Source organism: Nerophis ophidion, linkage group LG28 (genome assembly GCF_033978795.1).
Source record: "Nerophis ophidion isolate RoL-2023_Sa linkage group LG28, RoL_Noph_v1.0, whole genome shotgun sequence".
In the NCBI taxonomy this organism is placed as follows: domain Eukaryota; kingdom Metazoa; phylum Chordata; class Actinopteri; order Syngnathiformes; family Syngnathidae; genus Nerophis; species Nerophis ophidion.
Window position 1 is genome coordinate 21,831,381 of NC_084638.1, and position 14,172 is coordinate 21,845,552.

Below are 14,172 nucleotides of genomic sequence, written 5' to 3' on the forward strand. Positions count from 1 at the left end.
AAATGGAACTTTTTGGTATAAACTCAACTCGTCGTGTTTAGAGGAAGAAGAATACTGAGTTGCATCCCAAGAACACCACACCTACTGTGAAGCATGGGGGTGGAAACATCATGCTTTGGGGCTGTTTTTCTGCTAAGGGGACAGGACGATTGATCCGTGTTAAGGAAAGAATGAATGGGGCCATGTATCGTGCGATTTTGAGCCAAAACCTCCTTCCATCATTGAGAGCTTTGAATGGTTGACAAAATACTTATTTTCCACCATAATTTACAAATAAATTCTTTAAAATTCCTACAATGTGAATTCCTGGATTTTTTTCCTCATTTTGTCTCTCACAGTTGAAGTGTATCTATGATGAAAATTACAGAACTCTGTCATCATTTTAAGTGGGAGAACTTGCACAAATACTTTTTTGCCCTACTGTATATATGTGTATATATATATATATATATATATATATACACACATATATATATGTAGGTGAGGGAAAAGTCACAAGACTACTTTTTCCCACACCTACATATTGCGCTCTACCACGGTATCGAGCACTATTCTCTGGATAATCCAATCAAGACATTTATATATATATATATATATATATATATATATATATATATATATATATATATATATATATATACATATATATATATATATATATATATATATATATATATATAGATATAGATATAGATATATAAATATATATATATATCTATATATATATATATAGATATATATATATATAGATATATATATATATATATATATTTATATATATATATATATATATATGTACACACACACACACACACACACACACACACACACACACACACACACACACACACACACACATATTTAAGTCTTTTTTCTTACATTTTAATGACTGAGACCCTTTTGGGTACTGGCTTGACATTTACCCAAACTGAGGGGAGCCCTAATGGTTATACTAAATATTGTATTGCTTTCAAAAATGAAAAATAGCAAAATGCCGCCCACATGCTTTCATTTTTCAGTGTGCAGCCCTGAGTGGAAAAAGTCTGGACATCCCTGCTGTAGAAGCTCCCTCCTCCCTGTAGCTGCTTTCTAACTGCATGGACATCTCCAATCAGGAGCTGAGGCCTTGTCGCCAGTAGGTGGGACAGTCCAGGGACCACTGGAAATAAAAACAGGCAAGCCAGTATGCGTGTGTGTGTGTGTGTGTGTGTGTGTGTGTGTGTGTGTGTGTGTGTGTGTGTTGTGATGTATCAGCAAAGCAAAGTTTTGATTACCTCAAAGCCTTGAGCACACACACGCGCTCGAGCACACAGTAAGAAGTGAGAGAGACAGATGAAATTTCAAACAGAGTGTGTGCTATGTTTGTTGAAGACCATCTGCTTCTTCCTGTCTTGCTGCTTGATTTGATGTGAACGCTTTCTAAGTTGTTCCACGCAAGCAGTGCTGCTTCCTTGCAACGCCAAGAAAAGAACACAATGGAGTTAAGACAGGATGTGCTGAAGAACTCGTGACAAATTACATATTAGACCACACTTCTTTCTTTTAAATTGCTGTTTTTTGGGTTTTTAAAAAAAAAAATAAAACACTATGAATTACAGAAAATGTGACGTAACACTAACTGAAGACACCCGTGTGGTTTTAGGCCACTCGTCTTTACAGATCGTCTGCAAATCTTAATGTGCGTCTTTGTTTTCTGAGACACCAGCCATATGTTTTGGTTCATAATACTGTACAAACCCCGTTTCCATATGAGTTGGGAAATTGTGTTAGATGTAAATATAAATGGAATACAATGATTTGCAAATAATTTTCAACCCATATTCAGTTGAATAAGCTACAAAGACAACATATTTGATGTTCAAACTGATAAACAATTCTTTTTTTGCAAATAATCCTTAACTTTAGAATTGGATGCCAGCAACATGTGACAAATAAGTTAGGAAAGGTGGCAATAAATACTGATAAAGTTGAGGAATGCTCATCAAACACTTATAAGACGCAAAGTTCAAAAAGCAGCATCTGTGATGGTATGGGGGTGTATTAGTGCCCAAGGCATGGGTATCTTACACATCTGCGAAGGCACCATTAATGCTGAAAGGTACATACAAGTTTTGGAGCAACGTATATGGTCATTCAAGCAACGTTATCATGGACGCCCCTGCTTATTTCACATCAAACACGTATTTGGAACATCCCACAGGTGAACAGGCTAATTGGGAACAGGTGGGTTCCATGATTTGGTATAAAAGCAGCTTCCATGAAATGCTCAGTCAGTCACAAACAAGGATGGGGTGAGGGTCACCACTTTGTGAAGAAATGCGTGAGCAAATTTTTTTAAGAACAACATTTCTCAACGAAAAAGTTGCATAATTTCGTTTTTTTATGTTATCATTATGACTATTATCTCATAATTTTTTTTTCTTAATCATAATTTAAATTTTTTTAAATCTCATATTTAAAACTTTTTATCTCATAATTATGACTTTTTGTCTCATTATTGGGACTTTTTATCTCATAATTATGACTCTTTTTAATTTCAACATTGTATCTCATAATTTCGACCTTTTATCTAATAATAATGACCTTTTTAATCTCATAAAAACGATCTTTCAACGTCATATTTTTGACTTTTCAACTCATAATTTCGATGTATTATTTTATAGTTTTGATTTTTATCTCATAATTTTTTTTTTATTTATTTATCATAATTTAGATGTTTTTTTGTTTTGTAATTTCGGCTTTTCTATTATTATGACTATTTTCTCATTACTTGTTTTATCACATTTTGTAATTTTTTTAATCTCATAATTCAGACATTTTATCTCACAATTGCGATATTTTGTCTCATTACTGTGACTTTTTTATCTCATAATTGTGACTTTTATAATCAAATAATTTCAACGTTTTATCTCAAAATTCCTTCCCAACGTGTCCTGGGTCGCTTATCCGAGGTCGGGTCGTGGGGGCAGCAGCCTAAGCAGGGAAGCCCAGACTTCCCTCTCCCCAGCCACTTCGTCTAGCTCTTCCCGAGACATTCCCAGGCCAGCCGGGAGACATAGTCTTCCCAACGTGTCCTGGGTCTTCCCCGTGGCCTCCTACCGGTTGGACGAGCCCTAAACACCTCCCTAGGGAGGCGTTCGGGTGGCATCCTGACCAGAAGCCCGAACCACCTCATCTGGCTCCTCTCGATGTGGATGAGCAGCAACTTTACTTTGAGTTCCTTCCTCCCGAATGGTAGGGCTTCTCACCCTATGTCTAAGGGAGAGCACGGGAAAGACCCAGGACACGTATGGAAGACTATGTCTCCCGGCTGGGCTGGGACCGCCTCGGGATCCCCCGTCAAGAGGGAGGATAGGATAGGTCTTTATTGTCATTGCACAAGTACAACGAAACTTTGTTTTCAGCACAAACCTGTTCAAGATTAGACAAACAAACAGTGTACAGGGTTACAGAACAAGAACGCTTATGTGGCGACCCGTAAAAGATGGGAAAAAGGTAAACGCTGGGGAAAGATGAGTAAAAAAAATACAGTCTAGACTGGGCTCCTAAGGGGGCCCAGTCTGGAGTGGGAACAAACCTTCATAGCAAAGCACATATAAATATTACAACATACATCTCAAAATATCTAGCAACAGAGGGAAGGTAGTTCAAGGTCATGGTGGTAGGCCGCAGCTCTTCAGGCGCTGACCATCCATTCATCACCCCGACGGGATTTGAGTCGAGGGCGTTGGGTCGGGGGGGGGGTATGTGTGGCGTACATTTTTTGTGGATGTGTGTGTATGTAAGCCTGCAGTGTGTCTCTGTTCCATGGCCTTGATGTATTATGCAGTCGCTAGTCCAAAGTCAACAACAACAGGTGTATGTACATTAGATAAAAAAAGGGAGTTTGTTGTGTCTTAGTTGCAGTGACCTTCAGGAGAGTCTTGAAGCCAGGGAAACAATCCAAGAGCTAGACGAAGTGGCTGGGGAGAGGGAAGTCTGGGCTTCTCTGCTTAGGCTGCTGCCCCCGCGACCCGACCTCGGATAAGCGGAAGAATCAATCAATCAATCAATCAATCAATGTTTATTTATATAGCCCTAAATCACAAATGTCTCAAAGGACTGTACAAACCACTACGACTACGACATCCTCGGAAGAACCCACATAAGGGCAAGGAAAACTCACACCCAGTGGGACGCCAGTGACAATGATGACTATGAGAACCTTGGAGAGGACCTCAAATGTGGGCAACCCCCCCCCCCTCTAGGGGACCGAAAGCAATGGATGTCGAGCGGGTCTAACATGATACTGTGAAAGTTCAATCCATAGTGGCTCCAACACAGCCGTGAGGGATCTGTTCAAAGCAGATTCAAGACAGCAACGAGAGTCCCGTCCACAGGAAACCATCCCAAGCGGAGTCGAAATAGCATTGTAGAGATGTCCCCAACCGATACACAGGCGAGCGGTCCATCCTGGGTCCTGACGAGCGGTCCATCCTGGGTCCCGACTCTGGACAGCCAGTATCCATGGTCATCGGACCGGACCCCCTCCGCAAGGGAGGGGGAGACAGAGGAGAAAAAGAAAAGAAGCGGCAGATCAACTGGTCTAAAAAGGGCTAGAGTATACAAATGAGTTTTAAGGTGAGACTTAAATGCTTCTACTGAGGTAGCATCTCGAACTGTTACCGGGAGGGCATTCCAGAAAACGGAAAACGCTATATAGCCCGCAGACTTTTTTTGGGCTTTAGGAATCACTAATAAGATGGATGGGTGGATCTCAAAATTTCGATTTTTAAAAAATCTCATAATAATGACTTTTTAATCCCATAAATACGATCTTTCAATGTCATAAATTAGATTTTTTTTTCAAATCTCGTAATTACGACTTCTTATCTCACAGTTATGGCTTTTTTATTTCACAATATATTACGTTTTATCTCATAATTATGCCTTGCCCTTGGGGTATTTAATTATTTTATAGCAGAAACGGGCTTCTGTGATTAAAATAAAAGACACTTACACTAAAAAAAACTGAAAACTCAATTTGGTACGTTTTGGCCTCTTTCGCGATCCGTACCCCCAAGAGAATTCGCTGCTCAAAGTCTCTTTTTTCCCCTCAGTAAAGTGTAAACACGGCATGGCGCGCACACAGCTAAACAGACTTTGACTCATTCGGTGAGTTCGAGGATTTTGTTCTTTTTGTGCTATCTTGTGTACTAACACGTGTCACTTTTACAACAATGGCTATGTTTTCCCGCGTGTCTTCCCATATTGTACCAACTCTTCCGCACATTTTCCGCCACTGGCAGGTCAACCGTGTTGTTTATCGACGCCATGACGGATGACGTTTACTATGTCGGCGTGGACGTTGGCACGGCCAGTGTGAGGGCGGCGCTGGTCACCAGATATGGCGACCTGAAGATCACAGCTCAGGAGCCCATCAGCATCTGGGAGCCTCACACCGACCATTATGTACAATCCTCACACGACATCTGGGATAAATGCTGCCTCGTCGTCAAGGTAGTGACGTCATGACCAAGTTGTGTGGGGATATGTTATATTTCTGTGTGCGTGTTTAGGAAGTCACGAGGGGAATAAACAGGAGCCAAGTGAGAGGAATCGGCTTTGATGCCACCTGTTCTCTGGTTGTGTTGGACCGAAGCTTCCAGCCTGTAGCAGTCAATAAGGACGGTGAGTTGATGTATTTTTCACTCGAAAGAAAACGTTGTCATGAATGTTCGATGGTCAAAAAGAGTTATAACTAGAAGCGTCAAATAATGAATGTTTTTCATTAGATTTACTGCACTCTTGAATTGTGATTAATCGTGATTGATCAATTAATCATTAAAGACCTACTGAAACCCACTACTACCCACCACGCAGTCTGATAGTTTATATGTCAATGATGAAATATTAACATGCCAATACGGCATGTTTTTAGTTTACTTAATTGCAATTATAAATTTCCCGGGAGTTTTTTCTTGAAAACGTCGTGTAATGATGACGTGTACGCTTGACGTCACGGGCTGTTAGGGAATATGAGCGCTGCTAACACACAGTCGTCTGCTTTAACCGCATAATTACACAGTATTTTGGACATCTGTGTTGCGGAATCCTTTGCAATTTGTTCAATTAATATTGGAGAAGTCAAAGTAGAATAATGGAGTTGGGAAGCTTTAGCCTTTAGCCATACAAACACACGGTGATTTTTTGTTTAAAATTCACGGAGGTGAAACTTTACTATGGATCACAGCAAACATGGATCCCAACCGAAGGTCAACCAGCAGGTTTCGGTGAGAAAATTGTGGTTAAAAAGTCGCTTCTTACTCAGCTGAGCTTGTGCGGTCCATAAAGCTTCTGTCGACTTCCCTGAGACACTGCGCGTCAACACACCCGTGGACACACCCCACCGACTATCAGGTACTGTTAAACTCACTAAAAACATTACCAACACAATAGAAAGATAAGGGATTTCCCAGAATTATCCTAGTAAATGTGTCTAAAAAAAAATCAGAATCCGTCCCAATGCAATCGCGTTTTTTTTTTTCTAGTCCGTCGCTATCAATATCCTCAAACACGAATCTTTCATCCTCGCTCAAATTAATGGGGAAATTGTCGTTTTCTCGGTCCGAATAGCTGTTTTTGTTGGAGGCTCCCATTAAAATCAATGTGAATATGTGAGGAGCCATCAACATGTGACGTCATCGTCTGCGACTTCCGGTAGAGGCAGAAATTTTTTCTCCAGTTGCGAACTTTATCGTGGATGTTCTCTACTAAATCCTTTCAGCAAAAATATGGCAATATCGCAAAATGATCAAGTATAACACATAGAATGGACCTGCTATCCCCGTTTAAATAAGAAAATCTCATTTCAGTAGGCCTTTAAATTGCTTACAGTGTTTTTCCATTTACTTTCACACAATTTTACTAACTGTATGTCTTTTGTCAAAAGGATTTACACAATTTTCCAAACACAACATTAATTTTCTGCATTCCTAGATTATTTGCAAAATGACACACTTCCGTCAAAACATTTGCCCATCGTACTTGCCAACCCTCCCGAATTTCAGTGCCCCGCCCTAAAATATCCCGTAGCAACCATTCTCCCGAATTTCTCCCGATTTCCACCCAGACAACAACATTGGGGGCGAGCCTTAAAGGCACTGCCTTTAGCATCCTCTACAATCTGTCGTCACGTTCGCTTTTCCTCCATACAAATTGCGTCTCGGCCCAGTCACATGACATATGCGATTTTTAAAGACACACATAAGTGAATTCAAGGTATACTTGATCAACAGCTGTACAGGTCACACTGAGGGTGGCCGCATAAACACTATTACAAATATGGGCCATCCAAACAAGAATGACACACATTTCGGGAGAACATCCACACCGTAACACAACATAAACACAACAGAACAAATACCCAGAAACCCTTGCAGCACTAACTCTTCCGAGACGCTACAATATACACCTACCCCCATCTCCCGAATTCGGAGGTCTCAAGGTTGGCAAGTATGATGCCCACTCATCAAAATAAAGCAAGCATTTGTAAAAATGCAGTTTTATTGTCATCTCACTCATACAGACTTCAAATGATAAGACACTATTGGAGTGAGTTACCCAGAACAGCGGTAAATACAAAACTAATTTGTAAAAAAACCCTATTTTACTTAGTCGAAATTACATGTTTGGGGCATTTTGCCCGACCTTTTTAGCATATGTGATTAGGGGTGTAACGGTACGTGTATTTGTATTGAACCGTTTCGGTACAGGGGTTTCGGTTCGGTGCGGAGGAATACCGAACAAGTTCAACACTTACTAATGAAGTAGCCGCCTATGCTAAAGTCTTAACAAGCTGCTCCGCTCCGTTCTGCCTCTGTGTCTGTGCACTGCACCCTGCATTGTCCCGCCCACACAACCATCTGATTGGCTTTGTATGTAACCAATCAGCAGTGCGTATTCAGAGCGCATGCCGTCAGGGCTTCAGTGTCGATGTCGAGCAGATAGGTCTTTAGCAGGGGAGCAACTCACTCTCCCCAAATTATATTCCAAGTCAACTACTTTCTAAACATCACTATGAGCCCGTTGACCTTCTAGAAACAATCTGCAGCTCAGCTCACTCGCAGTCCTGGCTTTAGGTGAAGGCTAGTTAGCTTTTAGCGAAACGTTAACTCATTCTGGGGTGTGTGTGCGTGTGTTACGGACAGTGTTGATTGAGGTGTGTTGAAGCAGCAAAAAAGGACATTATATTAAATTAAAACTCCATGGTGGTCAGGGATGAATTTTCAGCTATAGTTACATTAATCATTAGTAATGTAGCAGCCTAGTTTTGAATGGCAGGGTCCATGCTATCACATGTTGATAAAAATATAACATTTACATAATAAAAATCAACTACAGGCTTCCCCAATGCTGTAATAAATTAAGCATGATGAGTTGACTTGAAGCTGTTTAATGTTGCACTTTTTATATGTAGAAGAAAAGTTGTCATTTTATTTCACCTAAGAAACAACTTGAGGCAGTTTAATGTGGATTAACGTGGGCAGAATTATTATAGTGTTCCCAATGTTAAAAGGATCAAGCCATTGTTTACAAATTTAGTAAATAAATACCCCCAAAATTTATATTTTGTTGTTTTCTTACTGCACCGAAAATGAACCGAACCGTGACCTCTAAACCGAGGTACGTACCGAACCGAAATTTTTGTGTACCGTTACACCCCTATATTTGATGAATGATTACTGTAACGTGACAAAATATATTGGCAAATCCATAGCAATCGTCATTGTTTACTTTGAAGAAGGCTTATACGCAAGGACCTAAAGAGAAAGTAAAAATATCCTGTAATCTTTTCAAGAACTGCTCAATGATGCTGCAACTGCAAATATTTATTTTGACCAGTCAGGTAGAATAACATATCACAGTAGTCATTTAGGCATGCAGTACAAATTCAAATCTGAGGCAAATAAAAAGGTTTGAAAAAAAATCTGGAGATTAAGATGTGTGTGTCACAATCCTAGCGTGTGTGTGAAAATGGGTGTATCACAATTGCTTTTTGTGTGCAAGATGTGAAGATGTGTGCATCACAATCCTCATCTGTGTGCAAGATGGGAATGTGTGTAATATTTCGCAAAAACTGTGAAGCAGAGTCTATGCCTAATAGGCAAATCTACACAGTGGTTTTGTTTACTGTGTGTAGACTTTGTTAACTGTGTGAACAATTAAAAATGTAGTGTAAAGGAAGTGCAAGAAAATACCACAATATATGGATCCAGCAGTGTTGGAACTAAGAAATGTTCAAAATGGTTTCCCAGGGGGGCATCACGGTGGAATAGCGGTTAGTGCATGTGCCTCACAATACAAAGGTTCTGAGTAGTCCTGGGTTCAATCTGTGTGGAGTTTGCATGTTCTCCCCGTGACTGCGTGGGTTCCCTCCGGGAACTCCGGCTTCCTCCCACCGCCAAAAACATGCACCTGGGGATAGGTTGATTGGCAACAATACATTGGCCCTAGTTCGTGAATGTGAGTGTCTGTCTATCTGTGTTGGCCCTGTGATGAGGTGGCGACTTGTCCAGGGTGTACCACGCCTTCCGCCCAAATGCAGATGAGATAGGCTCCAGAACCACCCGCGACCCCAAAAGGGACAAGCGGTTGAAAAATGGATGGATGGGGGTTTCCCAGGGACCCCATCAAGTCATATATATTGGGTCCCACAGTAAATTTTTGGGGTCCCACTTTTTTGTAACAGTTTTAAAAACAAATGATATGCGATGAGGTGGTGACTTGTCCAAGGTGTACCCCGCTTTCCGCCCCGTTGTAGCTGAGATAGACGCCAGTGCCCCCCGCGACCTCCAAAAAAAGGGAATAAGCGGTAGAAAATGGATGTATGATAAATGTATGCATTATCCTATTATAACTCATATTCTATATTGTGTTTTGGAAAAAGATTGTCATAAACGTTACTTAATTCATCTAAAAGAGAAAACACATTTTTATGTAAATGCATTATCTTATAAACGTTCACTTTCTACTTTCCTTCAAGAATCTCAACTTTACATCCGCGTTTTGTATATTTGTATTTGATAAGTTGTAGGTGTATTTATTTCAGTGAGAAAGTAAAATTTGACTCAGCTAATACAAACAAAACAGTTTTGACATGGAATTGGCAGGTTCGATTAGAAAAAACAAACAAACTGTGGACCTCTGAAAATGCGCGTCCTTTCTAATTTCAATGCGTAAAAAGATACAAAAAGTGCGTTAACGCCAACAGTGAATCCAAATGCAATCATGCAGTCAGAATGTAATACAGAAACATTTTTAAATGATTACTGAAATTACTTGCTCAAAAATTGGTGATGGTAAGTATTGTAAGAATTAAGTACACATTTTTAACTTTTGCAAAAATATTTCAAAACTGGTACAGATAGTGCACAATTTACACCTGCATTTACGCTTCCTTATTTTAACCCAGGGGTCGGCAACCCAAAATGTCAAAAGAGACATAATGGACCACAAATACAAGAAAGTAATCAATCTGGAGCCGCAAACAATTAAAAGACTTATATAAGTGTTACAATGATGGCAATACATGATGTAAGTGTCTATATTAGCTATATTAGACTTTCAAAATGACTTTAAGAGTCTTATATAAGTGTTACAATGAAGACAACACATGATGTAATTTTCCAATTAGCTATCTTAGCCTACTATCAAAATGATTGTGTCGGAGGCTGACGCAAATTTTTATTGACAGAAATCTTGAAATGTAATATTTATTCTACACATTTTTACAACATTGGAAAAGATTAGTAAAACTTCTCAGTGTGTGAGATAACTCCTGGTAATTACGCTCTTAGAATGGCCGAAGGTATATTAGTGTGTGTCCAAGTTAAAGCAAACGACAGGCTGTCTTCTTCTAATGGGTTTATTACAATCTTTGCAAACTGGGTAACGTTTGCTGTGGTCTGAAACAACATAGCACACTAACAACTATCAAAAATGCAGCCAATAATACATACATATAGTGTGTCATTAGACATGCAAATATAAATTAAATACACAGAGGACATAAGTAAAGGAAATTAAATCAGCTCAAATATACCTACAAACAAGGCAAAATTATGCAATATGTACATATAGCTAGCCTAAATAGCATGTTAGCATCGATTAGCTTGCAGTCATGTACTGACCAAATATGCCTGATTAGCACTCCGACAAGTCAATAACATCAACAAAGCTCACCTTTTGTGCATTCACGCACGGTATAAAACCTTTGGTGGACAAAATGAGACAAAGGAGTGGCATAAAACATGTCTTTCTGTGGCAGCGTCGGAGAAAGATATACATCTAAACAAAGTTGAGTCACAGTCCACACAATGGTGAGTTTAAGGGCGGCTGAAACTAGTAGGACAAAACAGCACTCGCCAAATACTCTCATCAGTGAAGCATAAACACAATCATATTAAACAGTGGGCTTTCTAACAATTAGGAAGGTTTGTGCTGTGTTTGTCCTACTCCTGTAACCATATTACAACAAAAACATATTTTTCACCCCATTTTTTTTCCATTTCCATACATTTTTGAAAAAGCTCCATGAAACTACCAGCGTGCCGCTTAAGAGCCGCTCGTGGCTTAAGAGCCGCGGGTTGCTGACCCCCGTTTTAAGCAGTTGCTTAAACGAACAAGCCTATTTACCTTTTCAGATAGCAGTGTTGGTCTCTTTTTTTTTTTTTGGTACCTCCAAAGTAGTTTTTATTTTGTCAGTTGGCAATTAGTCTTCACAGATGTTACGTGGCCTAAATAGTTTCTGTAATTTATCTGTGCTAAACACAGGTCAACTCAGCCAGCATAGTTTGTTGTTTTGTTTGCTGCCCATGAGGCATATATATATATGCATCCTTATGTTCACGTTTTGCTTCAAGATGCTATTTTTAACTCGATGATAAGAAAGTTTGTCGCTACAATATTGACTAATTACCTCAGTTCTGTCTTAGTTGGTTTTGAAGGGTCAGACAAAATTTTATTGTCCCGTTGTGGAAATTTGTTTTGTTAATTTTGTTACATTATTGTTTCATAAGGCATATAAGATATTCACATAAAAATACAGACAATAAAACAAACATTAACAAAGCAGGGCTTAGAAAAAGGAAATACAGTACTTTAAAATGGCAACACAGAAATAGACCATTTAAAGTGCTAAGTGCTTGTGTTCATTGCACCTTGCACTATTTTTTGGCAAATATTCAACAGCTTGATAGAAGCTACAACAAAAAATAATTTGAGATGGTTTGTTTTGCACTTTGGTATAAGGTGTCTTCTTCCAAATGGGAGAAGTTTGTTTTCTGAGGACAGTGGGTGTGTGGAATCTGAAGAGATTGTTGTTGCTTGTGTCATAACTGATTGGTTATACAAAGGATGTACGCTATATACTATACTCATAGCGCTACATACCAATTAATATTCATTGCTGTTTTGTTCATGTTAGCCAATCGTTTTTTCAGTTGTACAGTTAGGTTGCCAAACCATGCTATAATTCCGTATCTTATTAGGCTCTCTAAAATAGCTTTGTAGAAAATTAGCATGATCTGATTGCTAACCCCAGACAGCCTCTGTCATCTCAAAAATATAGTCTCTGTTGCAGTTTGTTGCACAAATGATCAATATGCAATTTCCAGCTAAGCAAGTTTTCAACATGGACCCCTAAATATTTATCAGCTGTCCCCCGATTGATAGTCTGGTCTTTAATGACCACTGGCTCATGTGTAGTCACTTGCCTGGGTTTCTAAGTTAATCTGTTGTGTTCTTGCCACATTTAATATTAGATGTTTTTTTATCACAGCACTTAATGAAGGTGTCACACTCATTGTGGTATGTAAAAGAGTTCATGTCCTTATGCAGAAGACTCACAATTGCTTTGTCTTAATATACATTTACATTTGACAACAAAACAATTATATAAAGCGACCCGGTAAATGAAGAATGTCAACATTATTTTTGACCCAACTCTCTCGTTTGAGTCACACATTAAGAGTGTTACTAAAACAGCCTTCTTTCAACTTCATAATATTGCTAAAATTCATCCCATTTTGTCCACCACCGATGCTGACATTATTATTAATATGTTCGTTACGTCTCATCTGTAATGTATTATTTCCGGGTCTCCCTATGTCTAGCATTAAAACATTACAGTTGGTACAAAATGCGGCTGCTGGACTTTTGACAAGAACAAGAAAGTTGGTCATATTACACATATAGTGGCTCACCTGCTCTGGCTTCCTGTGCACTTTAAGATGCAACTTCAGAATCAGAATCAGAAAAGTTTTTATTGCAATTGTTTGAGAACGAGTTCACAAACTAGGAATTTTACCTGGCGCAATCGTGCAACATAAAAGACATATAACACAGAATAGAATAACATGAGCTGTATTTGAGCTATCAGATCTTGGTATTGTTCACGTGTCTGATGGCCGAAGGGAAAAAACTTTTCAGGTGGCGGGTGGTGTGGGTCTGGATGGACCGTAGTCTCCTGCCTGAGGGAAGAGGGGAGAATATTTTGGCTTTAAACTTTAAGGTTTTATTACTTACGTATAAAATACGGTCTAAACGGTCTAGCTCCATGCTATCTTGCTGATGGCATTGTACCATATGTCCCGGCCAGAAATCTGTGTTCAAAGAACTCCGGCTTATTCGTAAGGGCCCCGAAAAAGCATGCGGGCTATAAAGCGTTTTTTATTCGGGCTCCAATCCTCTGGAATGCCCTACCTGTAGCAGTTAGAGATGCTACCTCAGTAGTAGCAAATAATTCCCATCTTAAACTAATTTGTATACTGTAGCCTTTAAATAGACCCCTTTTTAGACCACTCGATCTGCCGTCTCTCTTCTGCGGCCCCTTCCAGAGTTTCAGGGTGTTTCCATTGGATTGAGTTTTTTCTTACCCTGATGTGGGATCTGAGCCAAGGATGTCGTTGTGACTTGTGCAGCCCTTTAAGACATTTCTTAAGTTTGAGTAAAATTTGATTGACTGATTGAATATATCATTATTAGGATGTACTTGGCCCTGCGATGAGGTGGCGACTTGTCCAGGGTGTACCCCGCCTTCCGCCCGATTGAAGCTGAGATAGGCGCCAGCGCCCCCCGCGACCCCAAAAGGGAATAAGCGGTAGAAAATGGATGGATGGATGGATAGGATGT

General features: G+C 39.6%; 1 protein-coding gene across 4 annotated transcripts in view; it reads left to right on the plus strand.

Annotated features, from left to right (window-relative positions):
* Positions 1 to 1,028: 1,028 nt before the first annotated feature.
* Positions 1,029 to 14,172, plus strand: part of fggy (FGGY carbohydrate kinase domain containing) — a 45,040-nt gene continuing 31,896 nt past the window's right edge. The window contains exons 1-3 of one of the 4 annotated variants that reach the window (XM_061890346.1): positions 1,029 to 1,175; positions 5,289 to 5,502; positions 5,559 to 5,670. In XM_061890346.1, the coding sequence (XP_061746330.1) occupies positions 5,314 to 5,502; positions 5,559 to 5,670 (301 nt within the window). In that variant the 5' untranslated portion in view covers positions 1,029 to 1,175; positions 5,289 to 5,313. Of the gene's footprint in view, positions 1,176 to 5,002; positions 5,155 to 5,288; positions 5,503 to 5,558; positions 5,671 to 14,172 lie in introns of those variants that run through there. The other 3 variants (XM_061890345.1, XM_061890347.1, XM_061890348.1) reach the window with 3 other exon arrangements.